This window comes from Tinamus guttatus, unplaced genomic scaffold (assembly GCF_059628265.1).
Source record: "Tinamus guttatus ecotype Peru unplaced genomic scaffold, ASM5962826v1 Tinamus_guttatus_pri_ptg000226l, whole genome shotgun sequence".
NCBI lineage: Eukaryota > Metazoa > Chordata > Aves > Tinamiformes > Tinamidae > Tinamus > Tinamus guttatus.
In genome coordinates, this window is record NW_028288760.1 from 4,352,349 (window position 1) to 4,368,116 (window position 15,768).

Sequence of the window (15,768 nt, forward strand, 5' to 3'; positions counted from 1 at the left end):
CTGGTGCAAATATGTGCTGATAAAGAGGACTTTGAATTTCAGACTTTAACTTCTAAATAGCAGTTCAGGTTCAGCTTGGTTTATGGTGATTATACAGTCCAGTTTAGAAGCTGCAAAGTGAAGAACCTCAAGTATTCTTGGGCAGTTACTGAACTACCTGTTTGCATAATAATCCATATTCTAAAGCTCAGCACTTTCCCAGTCTGTTGGTGAGCTTGGAAAAAAAAATCAATCTGTTATAATTTGAGCTTCTAAATCCACACTGGAATTTCAGTCTTAAAATACACAAAATGATTTTCGGGTAGGTGTTTGAGATGAGTGTACGATTTGGAACCTCATAAAGAGATTCGAAACGTTGCTGTTGGAAGTAAATCATTGCTTGTGATGTGTATGTGCCCAGCGGTGGCGGCTAACGCTTCCCCATCTACTATCACAGATGTCTTTTAAAGGTGAAGTTAGTTTACGGTAAATGTCATTCAGATGAAGTGTGCACTTTAGAAGCAAGGAAGCCGTGGCTTTAAAATTAATGATGCATTGCAAATATCAGAAAAAAATCTTACATGCAGCATAAAGATAATTAAAATTCAGGTCAGAAGTGTATGACTTAGTCGGGGTAAATTTTTTAATGAGATTTCAGAAAATTAATTGGGCGAGTATGTTTTCACTCTTCTGAGGAGTATTTCATTTCTTGGCTTTTCAGGGTGCTTTATTGGCATCTAAAGATTGTGAGGTCTCACTCTAACCATTGGTTAGCCGATTTTAGTAACTTTTAGGTTGATCCCAAACAATCCGAACATTCTGTGACCCTGGAGTCTCTTTGTACAGACTCAGCACTAGCATCGCCTTTCCTCGTGCCAGTCGGGCAGGAATAAAGCAGGGGAATGTCTCGGTAGTTACCGCTAGCGCTCCTTGTTTGTGCGCGGTGTCATTAGCGGGGCAGCTTTCCCCATTCCCGGCTCCCGGGCTCGGTTTCCCGCGTGCCCCGTGGGGCAGCGGCCGTCGCGGCTGGTGGCCCCTGGGCCTCCTCCGGCAGGAAGCTCCCGGCGCCGCTCCGCGTTTCCCGGAAAAGAATGAGGAGCCAAAGCGTCCAGCGTCGCCCGCTCTGGAGAGGGGAGCGCTTTGCACGGAGCACTCGCTTCGTGCTCTTCCGTATCCCCAAGTACCTGTAAACTCAGAGCTGATTTGCTCTGCAACTGTTCATTTTAAAAACCTAAAATTCTGTCCAAGTTACCTGGCTGCCAACCCGTGTATAGCTGCATCTCTAAGCCTGGAAAGCAGCTTAGGGTGCTCTTTGGTGCCACTGTAACAGACATGCCTAAAAATCCAGAGAAACTGCAGCAGAAACTTACTTTTCCTGAGGAATAAGTATATGACCAAATATATGTAATTTCCGTACCTTTCCCTTCCACATTTGCCTTGACTGCTTTCTAATCTGGTGTGTAGGGACCCCTGATGTCAGTAATTAAACTTCTTATCTTTGCAGCAGGTATGTTTAGTCATTTTATCTTTGTGCTTCTAAAGAGTTTATTTTGTAGGGTGTTTTTTCAGAAAACCTTACAAACTGTATTTGGCAGAAAGTCTCATAAAACACCAAAATTGGAGGCTGCAAGTTCTGGCCAGCTTATACTTTAAAAAGTATTTGGACGCTGTCATTGCATACTTTTGCCAGCGTTGAAATTCTTGCTCTTGCATCATTGATTACATTTAAAAGGGAACATGTATGCCAGAATAACTTGTTCTGGGAATAATCTCTGCGTTTCTCCTTAAAAATGAATAGCCTCTTTATTTGAATGAGGAATTAGTTGACTTTAATCTTTGGGCTTTTTTTTTTTTCCCTCTTTTATGGAGCAGTAGAAGAATGAGGCCTCATTGTGTGGATAAAGAGAACAGCCTTTGTCTCAGAACTAGTTCTTCCCAGACTATCTGCTTCCTACAGCTGCCCTGGGAATAGAAGTGTTCAAATAGCTGGATTTTCATAGCGTCTTTAAAAGTACCAAAAGTTGCTTTATTTCCTTTAGCTCCATCGCTGTGCTTGGAATTTGCTCTGCAGGGACAGGTGCTTGGCTCTTCTCGATTCCCCCAGGCTTTAGCTCCTCGCTGAGCCCGAATCCGTCTCGAAAGCAGGAAGGCCTCGTTTAGGGGGATAGCTCTGGAGATGATGGCAGTGTTTAATTGTGCGCCCAGTTTATACCTTCATAGGAAACGCTGAGAATTGCGGAATTAAAGATAATATATATTTTTTGAATGGGTAGGCACTGTGTTTTTCTGCCAGCTTTGTGCAAAACACTAGCACTTAAATGGAAAAGGTTTGGGGGGTGAAAGAAGAAAGGGGGGTGGATTTCCCCTTGTCGAGAGCTGCAGAATGAGTGAGCACTGGAGCAGGCCGGACCACGGGAGCAGTGCTCCGCGGAGCCGCGTGTTGATGGCGTTGTGCTCTTCAGAGCAGCGTCTGGAGGAGCTGCCTGCCTGCGTCTAACGTGAAGACACATAGCAGCAGGTTTGTCTTAAATAGAGATGTGGGATCGTGGGCGGCCCTGATCCATAGGGAGCTTTCTTGTAGGGCTTGGTGTAGCCCGAGCATGCGCCCTGCTTTACGCTGTAATCAAACATCTAGCCTCTGTGAAAGCTCCATTACTTTAATTAGGTCTGATAGGTTGTGATAGCAAATGCAAATCTAGGTCATTGCATATGTAAATGTGCAGCTGTAGTCCTGGAGGATGCCAGAACATATCAGCTGAGGTGTCCAGTCATCACCTAGCATTAACTGCAGCTTGGCAAGCAGACTTCATCTGCTCACCATGTGAAAGTGCCTGGGACGCACACACATCCTGTCACTTTACTAATATATATTTATATTTTAGGAAGTTGCTAGGTATTTCTTGTCACATGCTTAAAATATTAAGTTATGCTTAAATACTCATGGTTTAAATGCACTCAAATTTTAACGATTTAAGAAAGGCAAAAGAATACCATCCTTGGTTTCTTTCTTATACTTGGGTAGGTGTCGTATATATGATTGGACAAATATCTGTGATGACTTAAAGGTTACTGGAGAATAAATTTTGATCACAATTTCTGTTCTGTACAAAATTCCCAAGGTTGTGGAGCAAATCCTCCTAGGAGCCATTTGGAAACACATGCAAAGAAGGTCACTGGGAGCATCAACGTGGACCTACCAAGGGCAAAACACAGCAGGCGAATCATGCCTGGCAAACCTCTGCTTTCTAGGGGGGCAGGGATGTTGTATAACTTGATTTTTAGCAAGTCTTTGACATGATCCCCCATAATTTCCTTATCATGGAATGTGGACCAGATAGAGGTACAGTCTGGTGGCTTGAAAATCAGCTGGGCTGTGGGGTTCGAACGGCTCCTTTGCTTGATAGCACAAATCCTTTCTGCAGCCCCTGTGCTGTCCAACCAAGCGAGGTTGTGAGGTGAGGCAGGCATTAATTCTTGCTTCAAAGTATAGGACAGCCTAAAGTATGTCTTAAAAGGGAAGTGCTGCGAACAATTTAAAGGAAATGCTTGATGAAATCAGCTTCCCATTTCCCTGTGACTAATCCTCATGAGTAACTGCAAATTGTGATACAGCCTTATTGTTTGTGTAGATTATTGTGCATGAATTAAAATATCATGTTCTTCTAGCCTGGAGAAACAAAACCATTCCTGCTAGTATTACGAAACTATGTAAAGACTTACGATGATAGATGGAGAAATTTACCCATGGCTTTGACACTTCAAAAATAATTACTCGGAGTGTCACCTCGTGTGAAAAGGAGTGTTTTTGCTCTTTTAGGCAACTTGAACTGAGAAAGCTGATGATCGTGAGGCCCTCGAGTGAAATGTCCAATTAGGTGCCTACTTGAATTAGCAGGCGTTGCCTGGACGTCTGAGCTGCTGCTCGTTTCTTGCATGAACCCATAGCAGAGTTGCCGTCCGTGGTGCTTTTCCCTGTGTTTGTTGTGATGAAGGTTCTTTAAAGATAACTGTTTTCAAAATGGTTTGGTTGATTGATGCCGTTTGTCTCCTAAATAGTAATTTTCGATCCACTTTATTGCTGAGTCTTCTTAAACATCGAATTTTACAACTTTGTTTACAAAACCTCTGCCAAATAACTGTGATTGTAGTGCAGGATTGTGCAGGCGACTTTAAAACTGGAAGTTTTCTCAAATGCCAGATTGATACCTTTTTAGTGCCTGTCGGATTTCCCTTCTTTATGACAGAAATAAAAACTGCTGCTCTTCAAACTTAGCAACTTTTCAGTAAATCATGACAGATCCTTCCGTTTTCCTGCGTGCCGTGCTAGCGAGAGGTGCGGGGTGGGAGCTTCCCCGGCAGCTCCGGTGCCTCCACGGCCCGCGGAGCACCCGGCGCTGGGGACAGCTGGATCCCGGGCAAACAAATCCGCCCGGATCGCGCTCCGGTCCCGGTGCTGCTTGCGTTTCTTGGGTGCATTTCCCATCAAAAACGCAAAAAGCAGTTAGAGAACATCCAAGTACGCAGCGGTGTGTGACTTGTCCTTTCAGACAACTGAAGGGACGCTTCAGAATTGATGCAGTATAGTGCCTTTGCCTTTATGTGCATATTTATTGGCGATCGTGTGGGGAACTTTTGTGCCGTGGTGTCGCTGGGATGGTTGAAGCGGACAGGGAAAGCTGCAGGTGAGGAAGCGGGAGGCAGCCGGGCCCTTGTCCCTCCGTGAGCAGCCGCACGTTTCCTTGGCTTTCCAGCTGGGAAGTTCCGCTGCGGCTGGGACGAATTTATCCTTAGGAATATCATTGGTCTCGGAAATGGCTAGTTTGCAGTCACAGGGAAGGATTGGGAACGCGAGCTCGTCCCTTGTTGCGTTGCTCCTTCTAGCTCGTTGATTGATGGTGTTTCCTTTGAACAAGCAGAGACACTTGACGTCGTACCCGTACCGCTGCACGCTGGCAGACTTCCAGATAGAGAAGAAGATCGGCCGGGGGCAGTTCAGCGAAGTTTACAGAGCAACGTGTCTGCTGGACAGAAAACCTGTGGCCTTAAAGAAAGTCCAGGTGAGTGTTGGAATTGTTCCTGTTCCAGAAGCAAAATGGGGACATCTTGGGATCTGCCCAAATTCCTCCTGAATCGGGTGCCTCTTAGGGTCCAGAGTTCTTTTGTGCAGTATTCGGAACAGCAGTTTATTGAGGAAAGCTGAATTTAATCCTTCAGCCCATCCTTTAAACTGCTCTTCCAACCAACTGACTCTGATTATTACAGAATGAATATAAATGCTCAAGACTCTTGCTAATTATTACAAAGAAGCCAGTAGAAGCTATATTTTTATGTTCTTAAAAAGAAAAATAAACATATTTTGCCTTTATTTACTATGAGAATAAGATTAAATAGTATTAAATAAATGAAGAAACTCTGTTGAAAGTTACAATAACAAATCCACAGACTAGCATCTCATTTTTCCTGCTACTTAGCATATTGCCTATAGGTTCCCAAGTTAATTTTTCCTCATTGCTAACCTAATAGTGGTTTCAAAATAAAGATAACATTGATTTTTCTTTGATCTGGGGATTGCCTGTGTACTCATTATCGTAGCGGATATATAAAGAGAGAGAAGAAAGACCAGTTTCTCATTAAAATGTGAAATTCTTAATTTGTTTTTTGCTTCATTTTAATCTTTGACATTTTTGTCTTTGAAGATTTTTGAAATGATGGATGCCAAGGCTAGACAGGATTGCATTAAAGAGATTGACCTCTTGAAGGTAAGAATTTGTGCAATAGCTATTCTCTATTTTTTGTTTCAAAAAAATATATGTTTTCAAGTTGGCAACTGTCACCTGCCTTGTTCCACAAAGTAGTGGAAACTGATGTTTTGGGGCAGTGAAAATTAATAATTTTGCAAATGAGTTAGAGCCCTTGCAGGTTGGACAGAAGCCGCACGCGGTCGTGCCTTGCGTTCCGTGTGCTTCTCTCTTCCCACGTTTGGGGAGCAGCACCGCCGCGCGTACGCAGCGCGCGTTAGGAGAGCAGGCAAATGCCATTAATACAAGATAAGGTGTCTCAAACGTTTTGTGCCTTAATTTTGTGAGACTTGATACGGTTAACTTAAAATAACAGACTGCAGTTGCTTGAAGCGTAATGTAACATCTGCATTTCTGTATTCTCTCTTGTGCTCATTTTGTGTTATATTACCCTTCTCTCGTGTTCTTAAAAGATGCAATAAATTTAGAAATTACAAAAGTGAGCATTTCATCTCCTGCGCAGCTGTGACCCCAATGTGTCCGTTCCAGGGGTTACAAAGCCAAAGGAAATGTTGCTGCGATCCATCATGCTAATCACCTCCCCGCGCGCAGGGAGAGCGGCTCTGCGGTGCCCGGGCACCCGCGCGTTAGCGCTAATGGGATCCATGGGCGGCATCGAGAGACAAACGCTCCCCAAAGCCACCGCTGCCCATAAATAAATAATAGAGCCCAGCGTTCCTGCGGAAATGGCTTCTAAGTGTCTGCTCCCAGGCACGCTCATCAAAGATCAACTGCAGACAGAAAAGCCCAAATCGGACGCTGTTTTCTGCCTCTGTTACGGTGGACACTGTCCTGGGGCTCCCAAGGGCTCTGGGGAGTTTCAGCCATCAAACCTTTTCCTAATCCAGTCATGGCATAGGCCAGACTTCAGTTTTTTACTCCTTTTCTCGTCAAATTTCTGTAATGCATTTATATACCGACTCTCTAGTGATTTCTTTCCCTATTCTATAGGCCTGTAGTATGGGAAAGTCTATTTGAAATAGCTTTCGTTAGTAGGAAATTGTATTACTTTTCACCCCAACTCTGTCTTTCTTAAAAGACATTTTGGTTGTTTCTGTGCTTATGATAGGTGAGATCACATTTGTTCTGGTTTTTGTGTGTGCGTGCGGGTCCAGAGCGCTCTTTATAGCTCTACCTGTTGCAAATCATTTTGCACAGTGACTGTAAAAGTGGGAGCAGGTACTGTATCCTGTGGTTGAAATTACAACATTTTACAAATATTCTCAACTTTCTCAACCTGCAGCAACTGAACCACCCCAATATAATTAAGTATTTGGATTCTTTTATCGAAGACAATGAGCTCAACATTGTCCTGGAACTGGCTGATGCTGGTGACCTCTCTCAGATGATTAAGGTAAGGACACATCAAGTAGTAACTACTACAAATAGGTGTAAATACTACAGACTTCCAGGAAATGTCCTGGAATACGGCCCTGGAGGAAAATGGATTTGTTCTGGGCACGTGGTCCCCTCTCCTCCTGGGTTTCGTGCAGGGACAGGGTGCTTGCAGGCTAAGCCCAGGGGTCTGGGACTGTTTAAACCCCTCGGGTGCTGCTGGGGGAACATGGTTGGGGACACTTAATTATTGCCAGGCATATATTCACATAGCCTGGCTGCCACGAAGGCATTTTAGAAAGTGTATTGACTTTCTTTGCAGCAGGGATTTGGGATTGAGAAAATGTTTCAAGTGCTTGCTCTTCTCTTATGTTGCTCTTAGGAATACTTGTATTGCTGGAAACCAGCTTTAGTTAAGCTGTTACCACCTGCTTTTGTATTTTCTTTGACATGTTAATCTTTAGACATATATCCCTTGTGAGAACAGATGTGTTATATCATGTTTGTTAGCACTCTCAACCTTCTCTCCGTGTTTTACCTGCTTTTTTTTCCTGACATCATTATCCTGCAATTATCATAAATGAACGTTTGAAAAGTTCTCCTCCTCCTCCTTGTTGCCACAGTTAAAATCCCTGTTTAACACATTTGTTTTCTGTGCCAGCAGAGCCACACGGCACTAGCCGGGGCGGTCGGACTAGTTGCCCAGAGTCACAGCTTGGGCAGTGTCCATGGAAGGCAGTAGCAGCAGTCCCAGACAGGTCCTAGCAAACAGGCAGTTTATTGCAGGCTCTTCGTAGCTTCAGGTGAAGATGGAGAGAAAAAGATGCTGGTGGGAGCAAGGATGAAGGCTCTGACCATGCCGGGAGCAAGTACTTTGCTTGGTTTTTAAATTTTAGCTGATAAAAAGTCTTAAGTAAGTAATTGTTGGCTACCTTGTTATATAAGATATTTGCATATTTAGGTCATTTAGAATTTTAGTCAAAAACTTTCCTTAGTAGTAAATATGTTCATTTATCTTATCTGGGTTGGGATATAAATTTCTGAATTTTCTGGAAATTATTTTTTTGTGGTATACTAGGAATCACATTTTCTGAAATTTAATTTATCCATTCTTAGGTTGACAACAAAGCTATAATTTTTATGCTCTCTGCCAGGGCTCCACAGTCTGGTCCCTTTTCCCACGTATTTGGTGCAGGCACAAAGATAGTGCCCCGGGGTTTTTCAAGGTCTTATATAAATCATGCTTTCCCGTTTAGCGCAAACCTCTGGGGAAACTGAGCTTTAAAAAGCAAACCCTAAAAATAAGAAGGAATGAAAGAAGGAAGGAAAGCTCCTGAATGTCATAGCTTGAAAGCAGAACCAACCCAGCCTGCCTCCTCCTTGGTGTCGCCCCCGGCCCATCGCTCTGGAATTAAAACTTATGTCAGGATTTTCAGTTTCCGCGGGCGGTAGGAACAGCGACAACAAGATGCCGAAGGTGTGAGAGTGCTGAACGCAGGGGCGCCGCGGCCACGGCCGCGCTGCCGCGCTGTCCCGACCCCGCGGAGCCGCCGCGGCCACCGCGGAGCTGGGGCTGCCCCGCGAGTGCCAGGCAGGGCTTGTGGACATGGCATTCAGAAAACCACCACGTGTGGTGGTGCGTATCCCAGCCTAACTAATGGAAATTAAATAATATCGTGTATGTAACACTTTATCCATCACCCTCCGCAGTTCCTCTGTGCTCTCTATCAAGTTTTGGGTTGAAACTGTTGCAAGCTGTCAGATTTGCTGCTTGGGGAATTGCACGGTCGCGGCCCTTCACAGCTGAACTGCAAAATTAAAATTTGCTGTTGCTCGAGTCAAACAAGAGCTATTAGCAGCATTTCACATAAAATAGAAAATGTGACAATGGACATCAGATGTCTGTACCGAGAGGGCAAAACGCCTGATGCAGACGAGGGGCACTTTCAACTGATCCCCTCCTTTATACCTGCTCTTACGAGGTTTTAGTGGAAATTCTGCCGTGTAGGATGCAGAAGAAATGCAATTGTAGAGCCGAAAGGGGATGTAGCATTTCTGATTATGATCATGTAATGTCACCTTGTATGTCGAAGGATGAGGATACGTCCTAAACCCCTGGGAGGTGTTTGTGTGTTTGGGGTGTATCTTGTTGGTGCTGGAAGTGAAGAACTTGCTCAGTATCTGGCACAAGAAAAGGCAGCGAAAAGTTGGAGACCAGTAATCAAAAGTTGTGGAATTTTAGGGAATATGGGAGGAGGGTAGGAAATCTGGAGGGATAGACCGAATGGCTGAAATTCCTGAAATGGAGAAAAAAAAAGAATAGCTACAGATGTGTAATGTTTAGCATCCGCCGGGAGGCTGGCTGGTTATTCCTCTGGTAGGTTGGTTAGGAAGAAGCCTTATTTTTCTAGATAAGCATATTGGCTGCACTGTTCTTTGTGTGTGTTATGGTGATGGCCACAATTATTTTATCTGAGAGCTACTTATGCCCAGTGCTCCGTGGTATCCGGACTCAGCGGTGCTCACAAATGCCCTCAGAAATGCACACGAAAGAGTCTTTCTCCAAATTTTTGCCTTCCTCAATCTGTAGTGTCTTTGCATCTCACTAGAGAAAGTTAATTCAACGTTCCCATTATGCATGAAATAGAATATATTATTCTTCCTGATCCCAGAAGAACAACAAATACTTTACTGATGCTATTACAGTCTTCTGAAACAGAGAAACTGATTTCGTTATTGTTGTTACTAGATGCTGCAGTAACAAACGTTTGCAAGCTTTTTTTAATTATCCTTTGTTACTTAAGGCAAAATATTTGAGACATTTGTTGTTTTGAAGCATTAAATATGTTTTGCAAGGTAATTAAGGAGATTAATGCTAATTTTAATTGGTGTCCATTCAAAAACGTCAAATCTACTTAAGCATATTTTTCATAATAGTTGTTAATTAGTGAACTGCATTGAAGTTTACGCACAGCGAGAAGGAGTTAAATGCTAATGGGCAGAAAAGTCATGCTGCTGCGGACCTGAAGACACGAGCAACCTGCAGCTGGCTAACATGAGTCCAGGAATGAGGCAAATCTGTTACTTCTTCACTGATCTTTTATTTATTTCCCTCCACAGTATTTTAAAAAGCAGAAACGGTTAATCCCGGAAAGGACGGTGTGGAAATATTTTGTGCAGTTATGCAGTGCAGTCGAACACATGCACTCCCGCAGGGTGATGCACAGAGGTAACATTAATTCAGTCTCTTTTCACTGAATAATAATATAATGTTCCAATTAGTAAGCGCCTACATTCACAAACAATTATGCTGATGTTCAGCCAATGCGTGTTTAGAGAGGCTGCAGCCTGCAAGATGGATTTCTCCTTCTGTCTTTTGCATCATTGTTAAAGGATTCAGTTCGAAGTGAGCGGGGTATTAGGAAGATGAGCTGCTTTGTATTCCAGACACTGATATTAAGTAGAAGTGTCAAACTTGCCATTAGTAAAGTGTCAGAAGTAAAATGCTGAGACTACTGGATACAGTGAACTCCAAGAAATAGTCTTCATTATATTAGCTGTGACCTTAGAGAGTTTGCACGCTTTTCTGAAATGTTAATACAACTATGTTCCACACTTTCTCTCATACCCTGTTCTCAGTTTTCATTAATTATTTTTGAATGTCTTGTCTTAGAGCTTTTCATCACTTTGGATTATATCCAAGAATTATGTTGCTTCTTTCAATATAAATGGAATGCTTTGTGAAGGACTTGACCCAGGAAATGCAAATATCCCAGAGGGCATTAATAGCAATCTCTGCTGCTCATTATTTTCTTTCTCCTCACAAGCAGCAAGTTTTTCACTATTTTTTTCAGGAAAGAGGGAGGGGGCATTTTGCCTTCTGTAAACAGCTTCTCATCTGACTTGTAAGTTTTACACAAATTAAATCTATGGTTGGTAGCTGGAATTTGGAATCTGGTGGCACCAGGCAAACCCTGGGGTACCTGGGTCCAAGTCATTTTTACACTACGTGAAATGTGCTCTACCGAGCACAAAACCTGTGTAGTGTAGGGCAGTAGTTCACCGTGGGTGTGAAGGGAACATGGCATCCAGTCCTTGTTCCTGTGCGAAGGGAACGGGGACTTTCCAAAGGGAAACAGACTCGGGTATTCCTTTGATTTCCAGCAGTGGAAGAGGTTGCCTCTGTTCTGTTACACGCCGTTTCCCTACAACATTTCCCTCGTTGCTCTTTCTGGTATGCTGAGAAGTGAAATCATCTTCTCTGAGGAACTTGGGAGACTCGGCCTATCAAAGCAACGAAGAAACGTGGTTCTGATCGGGGCCCTTTTGTAGGGGAGAGCTCCGGGCTATGTTTCTGTTGCAGCGTTAGCACCAGGTAACCTTTCGTGGCTTTGACCTTTTCCCTTTCTCTTCTTGCAGACATAAAACCAGCCAACGTGTTTATAACGGCCACAGGGGTGGTGAAGCTGGGAGATCTTGGATTAGGCCGCTTTTTTAGTTCTAAAACCACTGCAGCACATTCCTTAGGTAAGGAGATCCTCGCAGGCATCGGGCGAGCACCGCGCTACGGCTGTTCACAGTGAGTCGTGTCCCTCCACTCGTTACGATGGAGGTTTGGCTCAGTGGACACGTGCAAAGGTTTCTATGAGGTGTGTTTTAAATAGTATTGCATGCTATGTATTTTAAATAGTACTGAAACACCTGGAGTCGTCATATAAAAGCCGTAGACATGTTTCACTGTAAAACGACAATTGATATGTTTTCAGAAGCCCGGTCTCATCTGGTAAGTAGGTGGTTTACAGCAAATAGAACAAAGTTGTTGTGTGCAGTTCCTCGGGTGTGCGTGCCGCCTTCCCGGGACGAGCCCGCTCCGAGGGGCCCGCGCGCCGCGTCCCCTCGGGGCTTCACATGAGCTTCGCGTGGAGACACGAGGTTCCTCAGTGCCCTGCACGTGTCTGCAGGCCCTTTCCTAGTCTGATTTCCATTTATTTCTCTTTTAATGATCTTGTAAGAGAAGGCAGGAGGTCTAGAATCATGCTTAATTATTATGGGAGTGTGTGTGTCTACAAAAAAAAAACAACAAAAAGGCATAAGTACTTCATAAAGTACTAAAAATGTATCTTTGCACGAGAAGTTATGCTAGAGTATGTGTACTATACTTAGCAGATTAAATCCTTTTTATAGCAAGTTACAATCACATCATCTGAATGGGCAAGAATATGATCATGTCTAATAATATGATTTTTATCTCGTTTGACTGCTGCACTTATTATATTAATAAGAATAAATTGGGGCTTAGCAACTGGCTGCACACGAAGCCGAGCTCGTGACCCCCATGGAGCGAGTCCCTCGCGGGGAGCGCGCGTGGCCTGCGTGGCTCCGGAGCATCCCGCGGCGCTCCGCGGAGCACCGGCCTGCTCGCACCGCGTCCCCTTTCCAAAGAAGAGGAACAATTTTTGCGACTAAACAAGCATGCAAACTTGGAGCTACTGGGGGCAATGGGAGGCTTATTTGCCAGATTTGTAGGTTTTATTGCAGCAGGGAACGTTCTGATCTGAGTTTTGGCCTAATGGAGACGTTGGTTTAGGCACCGCGGACGGTACCACGCGGGCCGGCTGTGCTCCGGTGCGCGCGGTAGCCCCGTTGCCCTGGCAACCGCCCCGAGCGGTAATTTCGATGGCTGCTGACCCATGCATGGAGCGCCGGGCTTATGCAAATATTTTCATCTAATTTTTTCATTTTTGCTTTGTATTTGCTAACATGAGACTGGCATAAAAGGGCATCCGGCGGTGGCGCGACCCGCCTGACAGGTGTAGCGCCGGCCGCGCCAGCGTCAGCGCCGGGGCCGTAATTAGGGCGAGGAACAGAATGAACGTCAAACGCATTACTGGGCAGCAGATCATATTTGTCAGGAAGGATTGCATACATAAAAATTAAGTGACAGTACATGCCGGGGTAATGAAAGAAAAAGGGAAGATTTGCCCCGACGCCGCTCGCGAGGCTCAAGCGGGCGCCTTGCTCGGAGCAACGGCGCGGCCGCCCCGGACGGCGCGCGCGGAACCGCCGCTGGGCCGAGGGGAAGGGGCGACGCGGTGGAACGGCAGCGGGCAGCGAGGAGGGCCCGGCCGGCCCGGGAGAGGACGGATCCGTCCCGCGGGAGCCGCGCGGCGCCGCCGGGCCCGGCCCGCTCCTGCCTCCCGCCCTGGGCTGCCCCTGCAGCAAAACCCGCGGGTTAGGGTTGCCCTGGCACAGAAGTTTCATTTTATGGGCAGACAGAGGACGAGAAATTCAGTGCGAGATGAGAAGGATCTTGGTTTTTTTTCTAATTTTTTTTTTTTACAGTGCTTATTTTCTTGGAAAACTTCTACAGCCTGTTCCTTTGGGGATTATACTGTGAGCATTTTATTACATTTACTTTTTTTTTTCTTTTGCATGCATATTTTTTTTCCCTAGAAGAGCCATATGGTACCTGTTTGACAGCCTGTTTCCCTACAAAAAGCGACTATATTTAACCCAGGGCTTTGCACCCAGCTACGGCAAAGTGGCATTTGGATATTGCAGTTTGGGTGCATGATACCAGGCAGTTTGGGTTGATTTTCTGCTAATGGTGCATAATGTGTTTTCAGTTTTGTCCCTTTCATTCAGCATTTGCGAGGAACTTTGACACAGAATAGAGCCTTGTTTTGGAGCAGATGATTTATTCTCTGTTTGTTTTACCTATTTCCTCAAGCCAGACCTTCCCAAACAGGGTGATGCAGGTGGCTGTGGAGCTGGGCAGAGCGGCCACCTCCTGTTCATGGGGCACGAGGGCGTTCACAGGAGCTCTCACATGCGTGTCCTGGTTCTCCTCTATTTTTTTTCTATATTGTTTGGACCAAAGTTTGGCCTTTTGGTGTGTGCATGCAGGACTGTGTTAGAGGACGAAAGGGCCTTTCTTAGCAAACCCTTTAGATGTTCCTGCTAACCTGCGAGCTTGTCTGGACACGGCAGAGAGCCGGGCGTTGTGGCTGCGCAGGCAGAATTGCTTCTCTGCTGCATTTGCAGCACTAGATATTGCTAAAGCATTAAAATACGCGGCCCTGGTGCGTGGGAGCGTGCTGTGCATGTGGAAGCTGAGCTACTAGGCCTGGACTTTTTTAATTACCGGTTTTAAGAGTGTGCTTGGTTACTGGAGCAGCCGCGCAGCTCCTGGGGGCCGCGGCGGTTTGGAGCGCTGCTCTTGGCCTTTCGCTGCGCAGTGAGCACGTCTCAGCAACCCAGGTCTGCAGTTTGTTTTGAGCATCTGTTTAAAGGAGGGGCTTTAATCGGCGCTGCCCCTCCGAGGGCCGTGTTGTGCTCCGATATCTGCGGTTGAAACGGGGAGAACTCTGTAAAGAGGCAGTAAAGGTCGGACTCCACTGGGAATTCCATGGGCAGAGCTCTGCCCTTGCTGCAGGAGGAAGGGGGAGGCTCAGGAAGGCTGCACAGCTCTGCTGAAGGACGAGCTGGAAGTGCTGGTGCACCCGGAGCAGGAACAGCATCCCTCATCGGTCGCTCCTCTTCGAGTTTGAAACCAAGTAGAAACTCCGGAGTTTGACCGGTTCCAAGAGATGCTTCTATTTTATAGCATCTAAAAAATACAGAGTCCCTTGTTCAAACCTTGCCAAAGAGAGTGAGCCCAGTTTTCCTTGCGCTTCCAGGAGTGCTTCCACGGCAGACCTGGGAATTCAGCGCATCGAGGCCCTTCGGCCGCTGCAGTCACAGTGGCTGTTGGAGTCAGGCTGTATGGGAGAGGGCAAGAATTGGGATGTTAGTTCTGGAGGAGCCCTTGGCCGTGTGTTTCCTGGTGAAACGAGAGGCTCCGGATCTTGCTCAGGATGGCCGGCGCTTCCCGGCGCGGCGCCGCGGGACGGGGCTCGTTCAGCCGCTCCGCGGGGCCCGTCCTCACCGAGGAGCTCCCGCTGTCGGGGGCAGAACCAGAAGATGCTTCCTCAGTCAGAATCTTCCGCTGTTTTGTGATCTTTATAACTTTAGAGGCATTCCGCTGCCAGCCAGTGATTAATATTGAATCTGAGCAATATTTTGTATTTGCAGCAGGGCAAATGCCAAAGAAAGTTTCTGATTAATAGCCTCCGATTAGACTGTTCTGTCAAATTGACTAATGTGATGCAATGGCGAGGCCTGGCTGATCGCATCGGAAGTCTTGTGCGGCTCTCCTGGAGATGCTCATTACGGGAGATTCCCACATAATGTTGGACAGGCCATAAAGCGAATTGGGCTTGTCAGTCTTTTATCATGACAGTTACTTAAAAATTAATGCGCGGGTTTGGAAGCGCCGAGGCCTGCTTGTTGGGGCATTTGCTGACAACACGGCGGTAATGGCAGGTAAATGTGCAAGGTGGGCTCTGCAGAATGAGCGCAGGCGTGGGCAGCTCCGCGCCCCGTTTAATGTAACGGAACAGGCTAATGCACGAAAATCAGATACGGCCGATAACGCACTCATCCGTACGGGGAGCCCTGTCATTCTGCTGCAGCCGGAGGTCGTTTTAAGGCATTATCCAAAACGACAATTTTAAATTGAACGAAGCCTGCGTGGAGCGGGGAAGGGAGGCCGTAACTTTGGAGCCCACATGTTATTATTTGCTCTGAGCTTGTCGCGCCGTGACCCGCAATAAGG

General features: G+C 45.9%; 1 protein-coding gene across 2 annotated transcripts in view; it reads left to right on the forward strand.

The window, feature by feature from the left end:
* NEK6 (NIMA related kinase 6) overlaps positions 1 to 15,768 on the forward strand; it is a 42,046-nt gene that overhangs the window by 20,497 nt on the left and 5,781 nt on the right. The window contains exons 3-7 of one of the 2 annotated variants that reach the window (XM_088525398.1): positions 4,893 to 5,036; positions 5,676 to 5,738; positions 7,021 to 7,131; positions 10,233 to 10,341; positions 11,532 to 11,639. In XM_088525398.1, the coding sequence (XP_088381524.1) occupies positions 4,893 to 5,036; positions 5,676 to 5,738; positions 7,021 to 7,131; positions 10,233 to 10,341; positions 11,532 to 11,639 (535 nt within the window). The remainder of the gene's footprint in view (positions 1 to 4,892; positions 5,037 to 5,675; positions 5,739 to 7,020; positions 7,132 to 10,232; positions 10,342 to 11,531; positions 11,640 to 15,768) is intronic. The other variant, XM_088525399.1, reaches the window with a different exon arrangement.